Below are 15,895 nucleotides of genomic sequence, written 5' to 3' on the forward strand. Positions count from 1 at the left end.
ACCCATTTCATTCTCATGAAACATGATTTCAAATTACAGTGATGCCACTATTAGTGGATACATTGTAACAGTTGTGGTGCCGATCGCTAGATGATTCATACTAAAACAGGTAGTGATGAAAGGATGAAAGCATTTTAGAAGTCTTGAATGAACCTATTCAAGTGGTGTCATGTCATAAGTGACCACAATATTGTTTTGTTATGTTTTTAATCGTAAATAAAGATCTGCAATCACTGTATCACTGCTATATTCATTGTGGTCTGAAAATCATATAAGCCTTTAACAAATGGCATTGTTAGTAACATTATCTGATCTTATCTGCACAAAGGGACTACAACCTTTCCTTGGTAATCTTGTTTTCTAATCACAGCCTCATTACTGAAAGTGTGACCTAGGGGCAAGTCACTTGACCTGCGTGCCCCTTTACACACTCACTCAACTATAAATAACTGTGTCTACGCAGGGTGCTGTTAAAATCCAAAGACATATCTGCGGAGACCTTGTTTATTTTAATTTTTCAGACAGGATTATCAGTCAAATGCCCAAACATACACCGTATGTAAGACAGAAAGTCATGTCAGTGTGTGACACTGAAGAAAGTGCGTGAAAACAATCATGTTTTATCACAAAATAGAAGAAGAAGAAAAAGTGTTAAAATTATATTTATACTATCCGGTAAGGAGTAAGGACACAGCTTTTAAGATTTATAGGTCAAAGAATTTGCTTATGACCTGAAAAACTGGTTATATCAATTCAAACAAACTAAAACAACATCTAACTTTCTAAAACAGTTGGCAGACTAGTAGAGAAGCAGTATAAATCAGATGTAAACAAAAAAGTTAGTTTATATCACTGACAATATGCCGAATAGTGTTCCCGAGTAGGAGACCCATTTTAAGCAGTCCAGATCTCATTCTCTATGTAGGAATGGATCTGTAAATCAGGGCCAAACGATGGCCAAAGTTAAGTAGTGCTTTGGTAGTTCAGGAGACGCATCTTGAATGTGAGTTAAACTTTTACAGGCAGCTAATGATGACAAGGCTGGTGTTAATACTCGCTATAATCTTCCATTACTCTCAATTGGAGAATGTCTGAGCAATTTGGTGACTGCGCGCTCAGCTTGCTCCGGCGAACATGTTACACTGTAATCACCCTCCTGTCGTGGAATGACTGAGCTGTTGTGCTTAATCATACAATCGATGAATGAATGAAGGTCTCTATTGGCCTCGTACACACAAAAAAGTGTCTCAGAGCACTTTACACAATCACAATCCAACAGGATTTAAAGCCTAAAAATAACTGACCTAATTATGGGCCTTATTTGAACAAAAATGTCTTTATCTAGGTGTTAAAGAGAGGTAATGTAGACGTGCCTCTGAAGTCTCTGGGGGGAAGTATATTGAAGAGTGTGAGCAAAGCTTGCCAAAGAATGTACACCAAACATGGCAGTACAAGAAGAGGGCACACAAAGCGTGTCAGCCTCAGAAGATCTCAATATTCGAGCAGGGATGCAATGTTGAACTATTTAAGAGAATGTAAGCCGTTCAAATCTGATCAAATGGGAGGTCTGTGAGTTTACAATATTATATTTTTTCCCCTTCTTATTGCAGTTAGAAATTACAGTGTGACTAAAATTTAAATAATCTTACCTGATTGGCTGTTAGGAAGTTCCAGAACACTCTGATCTTTTAGAATACAACGGCCCAGTCTGCTATTTTAGGCCAGCATTGCAAGAATTAAATTATTTGCCTCACACAATGTGTGATGGGGTGTATAAAGAAGTGTTTCACTATATTTGGTTAGGATCAAAAAGCTAATATTATATATTTAAGGGAGATAGTCTACAGCACAATTATAATGACATTTGTTAAGCTGTTTTTTTTTTTTTTTTTACTTTTAATTGTGTTATATTGTTTTATTGAAAATTAATTATTCACACAGACCCAAAACACTGGGCAGATTTTACTGTGCAGAAACAAAAGGCTAATTTGTGTCCAGTCGCTGCCAAATTAATATAGTGATGCACATATTATTCACAATAATAATAATAAAATCACAAATCACAAATTAAACCTTCACATTATTCATCAGGAAGTAAACTTACAAAATACAAATCCAGAGAAGCTGATGTTAATGCAGAGTAAGAATTTTATTTTTTGAAGTTACAAAGAACAAAATATTTTAAAAACATCTTTTTATTTTACATAAACTGTACAGAGATGACATTTATTTGATTCTAAATGATTCTGCAACAGGAACTAAAAAAGTACTTTTATTAAATAAAAAATGAAAACGAATTAAATTTGATGAAAAATTATGAAATAATCCATTTGTCTACTGTACAAAATAGAAAAAAAAAGTTGAGCTGAAAAAATGGAATCCATAATATTGTACCCTGATATAGTGTTTAGGCCTCACAAATGATCACAAAGTATTTTACACAATTTGCGATGGCCTTGCCATCTAATAATAGCTAAAATCTTGGCCTCTTTGGTTCCATTATTAGGTATAATACATTTTTTTAACAGAATTCAATTTGCTTCTATAAAAATAACTTTTTTTTTCAATGGCAGTTTTTTTAAACTAATCACGCAACTTTTCAGTGCAAACATTGTAACAATCATTCGCTTTGAAGAAGCAGCGAAAGATTACTTTTCAAGTATTGATAAACGATAAAAACTCGTACAAAAGTTCAGTTTGTCTGGTATGGGTCAATACTTTACATTGCATAGCTCATGCGGCACTTATTCAATAGGATAGTGAGAAGGGTATGTGCACCACCTAGTACCCTTTTAAAGGCATTTAAATCTGCAAGTGCTATAAAATGTGCATTTAGGAGTTTGCAAGTGCTATGCTACACCATTACCAACTGAGCAATATGGCAACTCTTCACTTTCATTGATTCAGAAGAGACAACTGTTATTCTTTGCATCAGCTGTTTAAGTACATTTGATTATTTGTCAGGGTGCTGGAACCCCATAGCCAGGGGAGCTGTAACAATGCGTCCATCCCAAACTCTACCACTGACAGTCGATGTGTACACTATGATTTGTCTTGGATATGAACGTTAAGTAATCCATGATTCTAATAGCTTAAGTACTTTATTGTGTAGGAATTGCTGTGAGAATCCCAGTCTCTTGGCACTAAGGCCTTTGCCAAGTCAGTTTCAAATGGTTCAAAACAAAGCCATGTGTAATTCCATCACAACTGGCCACTCAGAGTTCATACTGTAGGAATGTTTCACTGAAAAAAGGAACAATATTTGATATTGTACAAACTCTTTAGTGGAACATCTGTCACATCGTCGAGATGTATTCCTTGTCAGAAGTGCTGTACGTTTGAAGTTGCATATATTCGTGTTCTCAGTGCTTTACAAGTCCCCTTCAGCTTTCAAAGCAGTACAAGAGAGAGTCCGGGTTCGACTCTGACAGCGGTCCCGTGGTTCTTTCATTGGTTTTTGTGGTGACGTTTTTGTCATTGTCAGAATGCAGAAGAGTTTTGTGTGGAAATGGCAAACTAGAAAAATAAAATCTGCTGATTAGTATTCTTCTTTCATCCCTTTGACATCACGCCCTAACGGTACTTTGTACACCAGCAATTATAAATGGAATTGATTCTGAAACGGACAAAAATAGGAACAAGCTTCTACCAGAAGACTGTAACATACATAAATATATGTACAAACATGTGACTGTGTTTATATATATATATATATATATATAAAAACACACACACATACAAATATACGTACATTGATACATATATACATATATTGAGTATCAAAAAGTTCATAAATATCACTTTAAATGTTACTGTTATTATGATGTGTATTATTATTTCCTGTTTGTTGACTCGGTTGAATAGAGGTCCTTTCGAGTTCAAGCGCAACCGCATTCCTCCACGATCATGTTGGGCACGTCTCGTTTCACGATGTTATACTCGTCGTCAAAGTATAACATTGACATTGTACTGAGTTTGGTGGGGATGCAGCACGAGTTCATGGAGCCGGGACTCATGCCTCGCATCCGGTACTGGTTGACCACGGCCGTGTGGAAGGACGAGGCCGAGCCGGGGACGCCCGCCATGTAGGCCGGACAGTTGCCCTCACAGTAGTTCCCGAAGTACCCCGAGGGCGCTATGATCCAGTCGTTCCAGCCGATGAGCCTGAAGTCAATGTAAAACTGCTGCCGGCAGCACAGGTTGGTGGTGCCGTCGCACTCCAGCCCCCGCTTGCGAATGCGGTGCTTGTTGTCCGCCACCCGGGCCTGGACCACCAGGAAGGGCCGGTGCGACTCGTCGTCGGGGTTGACCAGTACGGGCAGGACCGCCATCTCCTCGCAGCCCTCACAGCGGACGTCTAGGTTCTGCCGCCGGTCCCCCCTCTCGAAGGCGGTCTGTATGGCCTCCGTCAGGGGGAAGGTGTGCCAGCCGCTCCTCTTGAGCTCCACGCGCTTCTCCACCATGCTCCACTTGCTGCCGGCGCCAGGCTCCTGGAAATACACCTTGATCGTTACTTTCCTTCGGGTGCCCTTCTCCGAGTTCCCAGGCAGCACTTTGAAGTACAGCCACAAGTTGGCCTGAGAGACTAACAGGTTCATGTTCCCCTCATTCGAGATCAGAAAGTAGAGGCTTGACTTCGATGATACCAGCTCATCTGGAAGAGAAATAAAGTAGAAACACTTAATCACATTGAGTTCAACTCACGGCAGCACTATACAATTTCAATGACATCTTTTTATTACATCTGACTCTTCTGGTGGAATGATGTAATTTCCTGCTAGGCAAAGAGTATTTGTTCATATAAACATTTTAATATCACATTTAAAAAAAAATTTATAACCCAAGTGGGCAACAATGTACATTAAAAGGTTAAGGTGATAAATCTTTTCAATGGCAGAATTAGAAGTATAGCTTTAGCATCTGCTGGCAGTGAGAGTGGGGTTATTTAAGGACCTCCACACAGCCTGCCTCTGTTAGTAGTACAGCGGTCATTGAAATGCAGGCCGGACCCGAACGCTGTTTGCATAGATTGCTTTAATGGGAAGAGAAAACGTGTCTGAATGATAATGGGTGGGAAGAATGAAACCTCGCAGGATCAAATGCCCTGAGTGTTTGAGACGGATGTTCAAAATGGCAAATAAAGCGAACGCGGGGCGCTGGGTCTCCCGAGGAGGCCGGGCCGCTGCTGGGGATCTGAATGCCTGCGAAGAAAGATACCACTGTGCGCTGTCCGGAGACGGTGCCCGACTCAGAAAGTCACCTTAAGAGGAACCCAAACAGTCTTGAATCGGTTTGAAAACTGAAGAGAAAAAAAGCGTTCCAGGGGATATACCCGGCAGCAATGCAAGACAGAGACCATGTTCAAGGGTCTTTCTCTGTTCCTCTACTAAGCAATTTTTTCAACACTCTGTCACATGGCCATAATAAGCTGGCTATGACAAGCCTGTTTTGGGGTCAGTACCAATTGGCCCTGAATCTGGAAAGAGATACAGGGAGAGCTGACAAGAGCCAACACAAAGGTTCAAAGAGGTTTGTGAATAGTGTGAAAACCCAAAGCTTACTGAGACGCGGAAACTGCATAATACCCTTTCTGAAAGAAATTAGTGGGAAACATTCCTGCATTAGATCATCAGTCAGTACCACAGGAAACGCACAGTGAAGCAATAAAGCTCAAAATATAGTGCGGTGCATTATTGTGATGAAATAAATATTTTTATTACGTGTCGGTACCTCCAAGTATCTGTCTGTTCCAGTGTGGTTTTTAATAACACTGTCATGTAACATGTTTACTATTATTAAAAATTAAAATTCCACACTAAATCAGCCTTAATACAGAAAATATCAACTAGAACGGGAACATGTCTGCTTTCTGTCTCCGTGTGTTTAGTCTAGTCAATACACTGTCTGCATGAACCAGGAGTTTATTTATTTCATATGTTGGCATTTTCACGTACAAGCTATCAGCAAACTTAATTTGTCAGGTGTAATGTCAACAGCTGGCTGTGACTGATGAACTGAATTGTTAAACTGTCACTCAGATTATTATTTTTTTATATCCAGTCCTTTATTTCAGCAGGCAAGCATAGAAATCTGTCAAGTGAATTACAGCAGAAAAGATCATAAATTGTGCTGCAAACTGTTAACACCAAGAAGCAAAGTCACTCGTCAAAACCATAGATGAGAGACTGTGAAATAGCAGCACAATTTAATACCTAATTAATCATTATAATCAATATCATTTATATTTTAAAAATAAACACGTTAAACTAGTTTTCTTTGCCGAGAATCTCTTCCATCAACTATGAAAAGACTTTGTGTACTTAGCTGTTGTCCTGTGTGCAGGCACAGTTTTCTGCCCCAGGCTGTTCTGTCCTTAATCTTTCTTTCTTTAAGACCCCCACACACACAAAAAAAGCAAATCATTATAAATATCCTTGATGTGTGTGTGTGAGACTGGTGCTGTCCACTCCTGAAATTCTGATCTACTCTACTGAACAGCCCCAAAGCACGAACCTACGAGAGGGTGATTCTGGAAGTTAGTCACGGGGGGGACTTCTGCAGAGTTTCATTGGGTTTTCTTCCCAGTGGCACAGTCACTTAACTCCAGATTGTCAGTCTTTCCCTGGCATTAAGAGAGATGGTACGATTCTGCTGCTGGCGTGGCTGGGCAGCGTTCTCTTTCCTAATGCTATAAACTACTACTCTCATCTTTCATTTCACGTGCTCATCTGCAAATTTTTTATACATCCAGCAAGTCGAGTACATGTGAGATACAACCAAGGAGAAGGAGCGTCCCAGTAGATGGGTGTGGACTAATCATCAGGGTCTGAAGTGATACTCAGTAGGCACGCACTCTGAGAATAAAAGTTGGCACAGCTACCAAGGGGCACATACCTACACTGCCCATCCTCCAGCAGCTATGTGGATGGCTATTTCGAATATGTGAAGACGATGGAGGGAGACACGTGCGCAGGGTCAGTATTTAAACTGCTGAACCCTGCTGTCTTTCTGTAGATGAGGACAATACATGGGTGGGCCCATCACCGACCATAATTAATGCTACCCGGCGTGTCCACACCTGCACGACCACAAAACAGAACTGAGGTAATTTCTGTGTCATTACTCAACGTCTTTGTCAATAACAGACCGTGTGTTACCACTGGGTTTGAGTTACGTTACCGTTGCATGGACATGACCAACAGGCGGAAAATAAAAGTGTCTTCAGGCTGGATAACTCCACTGTTCACTTCTGGTTATATAACAGGAACTAAAAATCAGTGGGGGAACTGAATACTGAGGCCGTTTCCTTTGTTAAAGCCAGAACATGATATTGACCCTTTATAGCCCAATCGCCCTGTTGATGTTTTGTTTCCATTTTGGCAAGGTTCTTATCCGTGGCACAAATATCATATAAAGGTATTCTGGGATATAATAGTACTTATATAGACATGGGAAACTTATTCAGTCATGACTTAATAGATTAAAAAAATACAGCAAAATAAAACCAACAGACCCACAGGCTCTTTGCGGTTTGTTTTAACTTGGACAGTCGTATTTTAACATTTTCAGATGCTTATTTGACTTAGCTAAGCAAACTTTTTGCACTGCACAGCTAATTTTGTAAATCTATCTCCCTGCTTTGTTTCAGGCTTTACAGATGTGTGCTTGCGTGGATGGTACAGACTGAATCTTTCAGTAAGTACCCCCAGGATCATGTCATCAGATCACTAAAGCTGGCAACTTCTTTCACCTGTGAATTGGCAGCGTGGAACCGTTCATGGTTATGAAGAGAAAATGGGATTTGTGAAAAATTCCCTGCTGATAACATTTAAAAACTGCCAAATGGGCAGAAAGTAATTACTAGAGGAATCAGGAAAGGTCCCCAAATATTCTATATTAATGGACCCAGATGAAAGGAGTCCTTAGCCGACCCCTAATAGACTCTTACATCACTTCACCTTATGGGCCTTCAAGGACATGATGACAAGTTAATATCCTGGATCACTCCGAGCCAGTCCTGTGTCTTTTTCCAGCAGCCTGTTAACATAGGTCTCTCCAGTGGGCAGAAATGTCCTTGTGTGCTCTATCAACGATTTGCGACTTATGACCGAATCTAACATCCCTTTGTAGATCCAAAAGAAATCCCCTCTGATTTGCATATGATATACCTTATAAACACCAGAGCTGGCCAAAAAAAAGGCAGAACAAGAAAAGTCTTAGATGCTAAACACCACTTAATACCATTATGGAAGAATCCACAAGACAAGTGTATTTTCTGTTCACTGCAATTCTGTGTGTGTGTATATATATATATATATATATATATATATATATATATATATATATATATATATATATATATATATACACAAAACTCTTGTACAGTTGGGCTGCAAATAGGTGTGAAATGTCTTCTTGGATTCAATGTGAATATCCCTTGATGAAAATTAAGATTATCAGATTTAATTATAAATGCTTGATATGCCGGTACTCTATACTTTTACTGTCCTTCATTAGCTTTTTTTTACTGTACAGTTATATGCAATCCTGCGATTCCACCACATAGGCTAAAACACTCCTGCCACAATCATCTGCTGGGTTTATCAGCTCAGAAAAGAATATTACCAGGCATGAACTGAGACATTTGGTTATTCTTTGCTTTATCTGGTTGCATGTTACTACATTGTCATTGAGAAGCCATCAAGAAACAGCATTAAATAGCATACAAATTATTTTTAGTTGGCTTCAAAATTGAAACAGCAGTGAGTTCACTGCAGCAGTCAGTCAGTTTTTTGTTTTTTTTTAATTGTAAAATAATTGTCTTCCCATTGTACTTGAGCAAAGCACTGAAAGATGCAGTTACATTTTGCTACACTTCTTATACTATCATATCTGAATAGCAGTGAGGTCAGGAAGAAGTCTGTAACTCTATATAATATGCCAGATGAGATTTTTTTTTGTTATCCACACTTCTCAAATACCATCCTATAATGGTTTTACAATATGAGAAATATAATCAGGAATTTTGAGAATTGGCCAAGAACTTAAACCAGCTGAGAAAGACACCTTTACTGAAGGTCAAAGAGAGAAAGAAAGAAGATGCCTAGGAGACCACGACAGACTAGACTGACACAGACCTTGGTTTGCCATGAAAGGTGCTGAAAGACAGCATCTTGGAGGCTTGGAGTGGCAACGCGGACAACCCAGGGCAGAGCAGGTGGCAACATTGATCATTTCAAGTTCCCTGTGCGAGGCAGCCCAGCAAATTGTTACTTCAGTTTGTCACCCAGCCATGCCCGGCTGGCAGGGATTCCACTTGGGGTTATTCCCAGTTGGCCCGAAATCAAGAAGCAGAGGTCCAGGGAGTGAGGACTGGAGCCAGTACCACAACAAAATACAGTACAAAGGTTCAAAGGTGTTGTGAATAATGTGCAAACACAAGTGCTCGGTGAACCTTTTAAGATTCAAAGTCAGCCTTTGTATAACTGTAATACTGGGTTTAAGTATTCCCGACAGGAACGACCCTTTTCCTTAAATTATTCCAGAGATGACAGAGTGTGAAACACAAGTTTAGCATTTTTATTCTGAGATTAGTTATGGATTTTGAGACACTGTCCTTTCATACTTAATTGTTTTGTCACATTGGAATCTTATTAATGCAATTTAGAGTGAATATCCAATTAGTTTGTGTTGTACAACATTTAAATGCAGTCAATAAGAAAATTATTTTGAATTAAATTAATAAAAACACATTCTTACCCCCCCTAACTTCAATATGAAACAAGTATTCTGATATTAATGATGAATTCATTTGATCTGAAGTCTAACCTATGCTTTTCTAACCAGCTGTTTTGACTAAGGATGGATACTTTTTCTGGATGGGAAATAAATCTTTAGCCTGTTTAGCATCAGCTACATAAGTATTCCTGGAAGTCAGATAAATAGCCAATTGAAGTTTTTTCCTCTGGTTTTCTTTAAAGGGAGCTTTATGCGTTGGTGAATTGAAGCCGCAGTACAGCTTTATTCCTCAAATGAGATTCAAAGCATCCCGTCTATTCCCTGGACAACGAGTGAGGTCATCTGAGGTACTCGGAGCAGCCTTGAATTACATGGGGTAACTTTTCTCTAAAATAAATACAATAAAAAAACACTTGATCCTTTGTTACAAGGAGAAGATCCCCCCCTCCCCACACTCTTAAAACGAATAATTGGTACGATATAACTTTTTTTTTCTTCACCCTTTTGTTCATATGCCTACACGTTTTGTATTAAACTTGGTCCAGTGAGCAACTATTGCTGCCTTTACGTTTCAAATTGATTTCAGAATAACTTTAGTTTACTGCCTTTTTTTTTTTAAGCCCAAATAAGTGTATGCACTTTCTGCCACTGATCATTATGGGTCCAATTAAACATATGCCATTCATTAAAATATCATATTCCACGGAGCAGAATCGTGATTAAATCAGTATTTTAAAATGCACAGTCTGTGAGTTGCACTGCTGTATCCTGATGGAGGGGGCAGAGCTGTTGAAGGAGGTTATTGCACTGAAACGTCATGCACGTTTACAGTATAGAAATATTATTGCGACCCGGGCACTTTATTATTACTGTACAACTGCATCTGGGAGCTCTCGCATCTTTTTTATTTTATTTGATTTTACTATAACGCTTTTAGGAGTTAGCTTGTCTTTCTTTTCTTTTCTTTTCCCCAAGTGTGATCAGTGTGGCTCTGTTTCTGCCCAGTTGTCTTTCTGTGTGTGGGGACCTGACCGTTATCATGCATGTGACCCACATCCACAGCATTTTAACTCTTTCTGTGCAATACCAAGTGCTTTCACTTTTTATGATTTAATTTAGAGTTGTTTGAACCCGCCATGTGCTCAGTAACAAAACCAACCTCCTCAATGTTGTATTATTAGTAATAATAAATAATAATAATGATTACACACCTGATTCGGCAAAACTGATGATCTCCGAGGTCTGCTCCTGCACCTCGTTGTTGGAGGTGGCGTGTCCATCCAGGTTGGGGATCTCAACCCTGCCGTCCTCTCTCACTTTGCCCGCATGGAGCTTCCTCAGAGCGGTGACCATGGCCGCCTTGGGGATGGGGTGGGTGATGTTGGGTCTCTCCCTCATCTGCAGCCTGTTCAGGATGTGTCTCTTCACCGCCTCCAGGAAGTCGATGTCCACCCGCCCCGACTCTTCTGGCTGCCCGAGCCCGCAGGAGGCGCACGTATCCTGGGACGCGGTCTGCGCCTCGGTGCCCGGGGCCGGGGTGCAGCGGACAGAAAGCACGCAAGCCACCAAACAGACTATGTATCTTCTCATCTTGTATAACAACGATGCGTTTCTTTTCATACAGAAAGCAGTTCGTCTTCACGCAGGATCGCCTATGCTAAATTGAATCCAGAGCACTATAATTAAAGTTACAATTGGCTTGTGTAGTAGTTGCACATAGTTATCAAATCCCCTCGGTCCACAGAGCGCTGCTGGACGCGTTGCTTTTTCCCATACGTGCTGATATTACTGTAGGGTATCGCTGGTAATCCCTTTGAGTTTTTCCCTAAGGTTTTAACTCTTTGGTCATCTTGAGTGGCACTCAGCGGGATCCAGGTGAACAGTGGACAGTGGGTTTGCCGTCTGTCCCGGTTTTGAAGCGGACTGAACTGCACACTCCTGACTTATGAGTGATAGCCCTTCAAAGTGCAACTCCACTCCAATATCTTGACCGCAGCTCTGGAAATCAGCACCTTTTATAGCCGGGAATGGCACTCCAGCGCAATGCCTGACGTGTCATGCCATGGTGCAACACAGAAACATGGAAAATAAATCACTGCAACCTACACAGATTGAGAGAGAGAGAGTGAGAGGGAGAGAGAGAGAGAGAGAGAGAAAAAAAAACCTTTCTCAAAGCATGCACTGAGCCGGTGGGGTTGCAAACCGCAGACAGTCCCAGATATAGGAAATCCCACTATGAGTAGAGGGGGAAAAGAGCAGCGCATTTAAATCATATCTCCCTGCTCTCTGTCTGCGCAATCCCGTCTTGATCACTCTGCATCCACTTTGATCTGTGCCGCCTGTTTCCAGCAGTGATTTCTAGTTTCCCATCCGCAGATCGCGCCTGCTGTGTCTCTGAACGCGTTAGCAGCCAGATATCATCTTCAGAGGGGCTTTTTCCCGTGCACTCCCGACATTGTGCCACTATACCCTGAAAGTTTTTATACAGGAGTGGAAACCACGTGGGGCGGTCCACCAACTGGACTCTCGGTATTTAGACGGGATTATGCCCTGGGCGAAGGTAAAGCAACTTCCTGATAGAGTGGAAATATCAGCACAAAAGTGGCCAAAGCCACCCGATCCGCCGCATTAATACAGGAGCCTGGTGGCATTAAATAGTGAAGCCTTCTGATTATGGAAGTCTGAATTATAGTTTGCTCAGCTGAAGTCTTTTTGTCTACGTGGTGTGTGTGGTAGATCTATACAGGCAGCAGTGGGTGGTGGTGTCTTTCATATGTTTTAATCAAAAGAAGGAATCGTGCTGCGCATTGCAAACGTACAGGTAAAATGCAAGCACATCTGTAGGTTTGATCACGACATATCCAGTCAATTCACGTTGATGCGGGTCGTTGGTTGATTTATTCCATTTCACTGCGTGTCTGATTAATACAGCATGATTTTATTTTCCTTGCAACATTTATATCAAATGATTCAGTTGATTTGTAGTGAGGTGTGAGTAACAGGTCGGCTACATTGAACTTGATTGTTGCACATTCCTCGTCTGTAGCTGGATCATGATCACAGCCTGTGAATGTGTCCTGTGCATGTAACTGTATCACACAAAACGTGGGTAACATTGAATCACGATCACTGTTGGTGGACCTAAATATAGAGCTGGCTGCTCCGTGGGACTGGAGGAGCGCGTTTTAATTGGGCGTTTAAGGCTCTTTTGTCAGGCGGAGACCCATATGGACAGCCTGGCCGATATCGCAGGGCTGCTGTGACAGTAGCTCTCAGGTGTCATAACCTCGGTGGCATCAGCAGGCTGTGCTGCCACTCTGTGTGGCTGTCAGGTACCCATAAGAGCGGAGCCCGGGGCGCCAGTGACCCGCTAATGCAACCTGACACACAAAACGTGACCACCGCACACACGGGCTCTGTTTTATTTCCCTGCCATTCGCACTGATTCCTGCCACCAACAAAGGGGCATTTGTGCTCCAGCCCTGCCACAGCCCACCTCCCCTTCTCCCCTCACCGCCGCCCCTACACTGTGTTATCAGTCCTTTTCTCTCGGGTTTCTTCTTGCCTCCAAATGTTTTCATATCAATGGCGATTTTTTTTAACACAATTTACGCAAAGGGCACGACTTTGCCCCACGGGTGTGATCTTTTCCCTCATTGCCCCCAGATAATAGTGATGCATTGGGAATGGCTGATTTGTGTTCACCCAATGTCATGTCGACCCAGATGAAGTATGATTTCACAAATAACCATTACACGTGTGAGTGTTATAAAACAATTAGAGGGTGCATGCACGTATGCATGTGCAGTTGGGGGGTGAGTGCGTAACCGGAACTAGAGCGCCACCTCCCGGGCAGCAGGCGTGCGCGCACCGGGCCATTTATAACCTCGAACTACATCAGCGCCGGCAAAAGGTGTGTGGAACCGCAGGAACTGGATATATTTTCAAACGGAGTCAAATGTTTCGGTGTGCTAACAAGCAACTGAAATCCTACCTATCCTGAAATACCCCCAGTGGACTGACCCTGCGTACGTCAGCAGCGCGTACGTAAAGAACGCGTGGAAGCAACATGTGCGGGTTCTAAAAATACGTGCGCGCCTCCGTGCCGTGCCCGCGCCCTGATTAGGGTTAGTGGGTCAAGTGAGGAGATTAGCAGCCCCAGTGCCCCGGGGGGTCAGCCTGCAGGATCACAGTGCTGTTCCACATACCCAGATACCAGGACTGAGAGCTTATTGTCTGGAGTTATTTCACTTCCATTCCAGTACACTAGCATGTGCAATGTTAACCTTACAACGAGCTATATTTGTTCTGCTTTAAATAATATACATTTACAGTTTGCAAGGAGGATGATATCTTAAAAATGAACTCTGAGTACAAATAATGTCAAGGGTTTTCACAGTTGAAATGGACTATGGTGTCACACACTCCACACTATGGGCAACAGCATCTCAGTCCATTCCTGCCACAGTATTGGATTGAGTCAGGCCTGTGAAATGGATTTTCCCGGGATGTTGAGGAGATTGGGCTCATGTGTGCAGGCAGTGGCCAGATCATAGCTGCTCTCATTTGTTAAATAGACAGCGGCCCCTATTTTGATTTAAATCCTACCCTCTCTGGACAGACAGGCCCAGAAGGAAGTCCCTCTTCCCCGCTCTCACTCCAACACAGGTCACAGACCTACTTGTCAGAAACCGGTGGAGAAACTTCCACAAGAGTGAGGTAAGGGTTATTCCACTCCTTCTCACAAAGCTCCTGTTGTCGAGCAGCAGTTTCGAGGAGCTGTATTATTGTTTGAGAATGGACAAATGCCTTTGAATACTGTGTAGGACTAAAAATAAATAGTTTCCTTAAATAAGACACCTAAAGGCTTCCGATGGAGTGATTACATTTTCTAAAGGTGAATCACAGCAGCCTTTCTCCTGCAATTGTCTACTGGGAAAATCACATAACCGAACACTAATGTTGTCAGTATCTTGGAAAAGCAGGTCCTTTCTTGTAGCACAGAGAGCACATTGTGTTGAGCAGAAAGTACCCAGGCGAGGGACAGGAAGCTGTTCAGACACGAATACCTCACTTACTTTCCCTCAATTTACAATTGTTAACTGCTGACGTCACAGACGCCACTGCCTGTAGCCTTGATGCGAAAACCTTTTCTTACTCCCAAAGCATAATGCAAATCACATGTACAGCTGTTTGGCACTGGGAGACGGAAATATTTGTGCTGCTAAACAGTGTCCACTAGGGGGCATCATAATCACAATAATTCACTTTCAAGGTTTCACTAGAACTGTGCGGAATTCCTTCTTTAAATATGAAAATGCAAGGTTAATTATTGTGCTTATGAGGCCATCTAGTGGATGATGTTTAACTTGGATTTAAATACTAGTATGTAGGTGTGTGGATGTGTTTTTACTACACCTTTAAGAGGTGGTTTTAAATTTGTCAACTTATTCTGATTTTAATTGAGGATGATTGTGAGCATGTGTGTGTTGATGAGATACAGTTCAAACTGTTGTATGTCCACAGAAGCAGACTTTCCCCCCCCACTGGATATATGAATATATACACCGATCAGCCATAACATGACCACCTGCCTAATATTGTGTAGGTCCCCCTTTTGCCTCCAAAACAGCCCTGACCCGTCGAGGCCTGGACTCCACTAGACCTCTAAAGGTGTGCTGTGGTATCTGGCACCAAGACGTCAGCAGCAGATCCTTTAAGTCCTGTAAGTTGCGAGGTGTGGCTCCATGGATCGGACTTGTTTGTCCAGCACATCCCACAGATGCTCAATTGGATTGAGATCTGGGGAATTTGGAGGAGTCAACATCTTGAACTCGTGATTCATCACACCAGGCCACCTTCTTCCATTGCTCCGTGGTCCAGTTCTGATGCTCACGTGCCCATTGTAGGTGCTTTCGGCAGTGGACAGGGGTCAGCATGGGCACCCTGACTGGTCTGTGGCTACGCAGCCCCATACGCAACAAACTGCGATGCACTGTGTGTTCTGACACCTTTCTATCAGAACCAGCATTCACTTTTTCAGCAATTTGAGCTACAGTAGCTCGTGTGTTGGATCGGACCTTTTCCGCTTTTCCTTCCTTGGAGCACTTTTGATAGGTACTAACCACTGCAGACCGGGAACACCCCACAAGAGCTG

The 15,895-nt window shown here is 42.0% G+C and overlaps 1 protein-coding gene across 1 annotated transcript; it reads right to left on the reverse strand.

Annotated features, from left to right (window-relative positions):
* Window positions 1–2,278: 2,278 nt before the first annotated feature.
* LOC136711643 (inhibin beta B chain) lies at window positions 2,279–12,232 on the reverse strand. The gene is made up of 2 exons (XM_066688019.1): window positions 10,950–12,232; window positions 2,279–4,654 (listed from the first exon to the last, which is right to left on the reverse strand). The coding sequence occupies exons 1-2, from the start codon at window positions 11,356–11,358 to the stop codon at window positions 3,879–3,881; spliced, it is 1,185 nt and encodes a 394-aa protein (XP_066544116.1). The 5' UTR covers window positions 11,359–12,232; the 3' UTR covers window positions 2,279–3,878.
* Window positions 12,233–15,895: the final 3,663 nt, after the last annotated feature.

Source organism: Amia ocellicauda, chromosome 16 (assembly GCF_036373705.1).
Source record: "Amia ocellicauda isolate fAmiCal2 chromosome 16, fAmiCal2.hap1, whole genome shotgun sequence".
Taxonomy (NCBI): Eukaryota; Metazoa; Chordata; class Actinopteri; order Amiiformes; family Amiidae; genus Amia; species Amia ocellicauda.

What these genes read in the sequence shown, in the direction of transcription:
- LOC136711643 (XM_066688019.1), bottom strand. Translation starts at nt 11,358, where the DNA reads ATGAAAAGAAACGCATCGTTGTTATACAAGATGAGAAGATACATAGTC. An exon ending in CATCAGTTTTGCCGAATCAG is followed by an intron (nt 4,655 to 10,949) that starts GTGTGTAATCAT and finishes TTTCTCTTCCAG; the next exon opens with ATGAGCTGGTATCATCGAAG.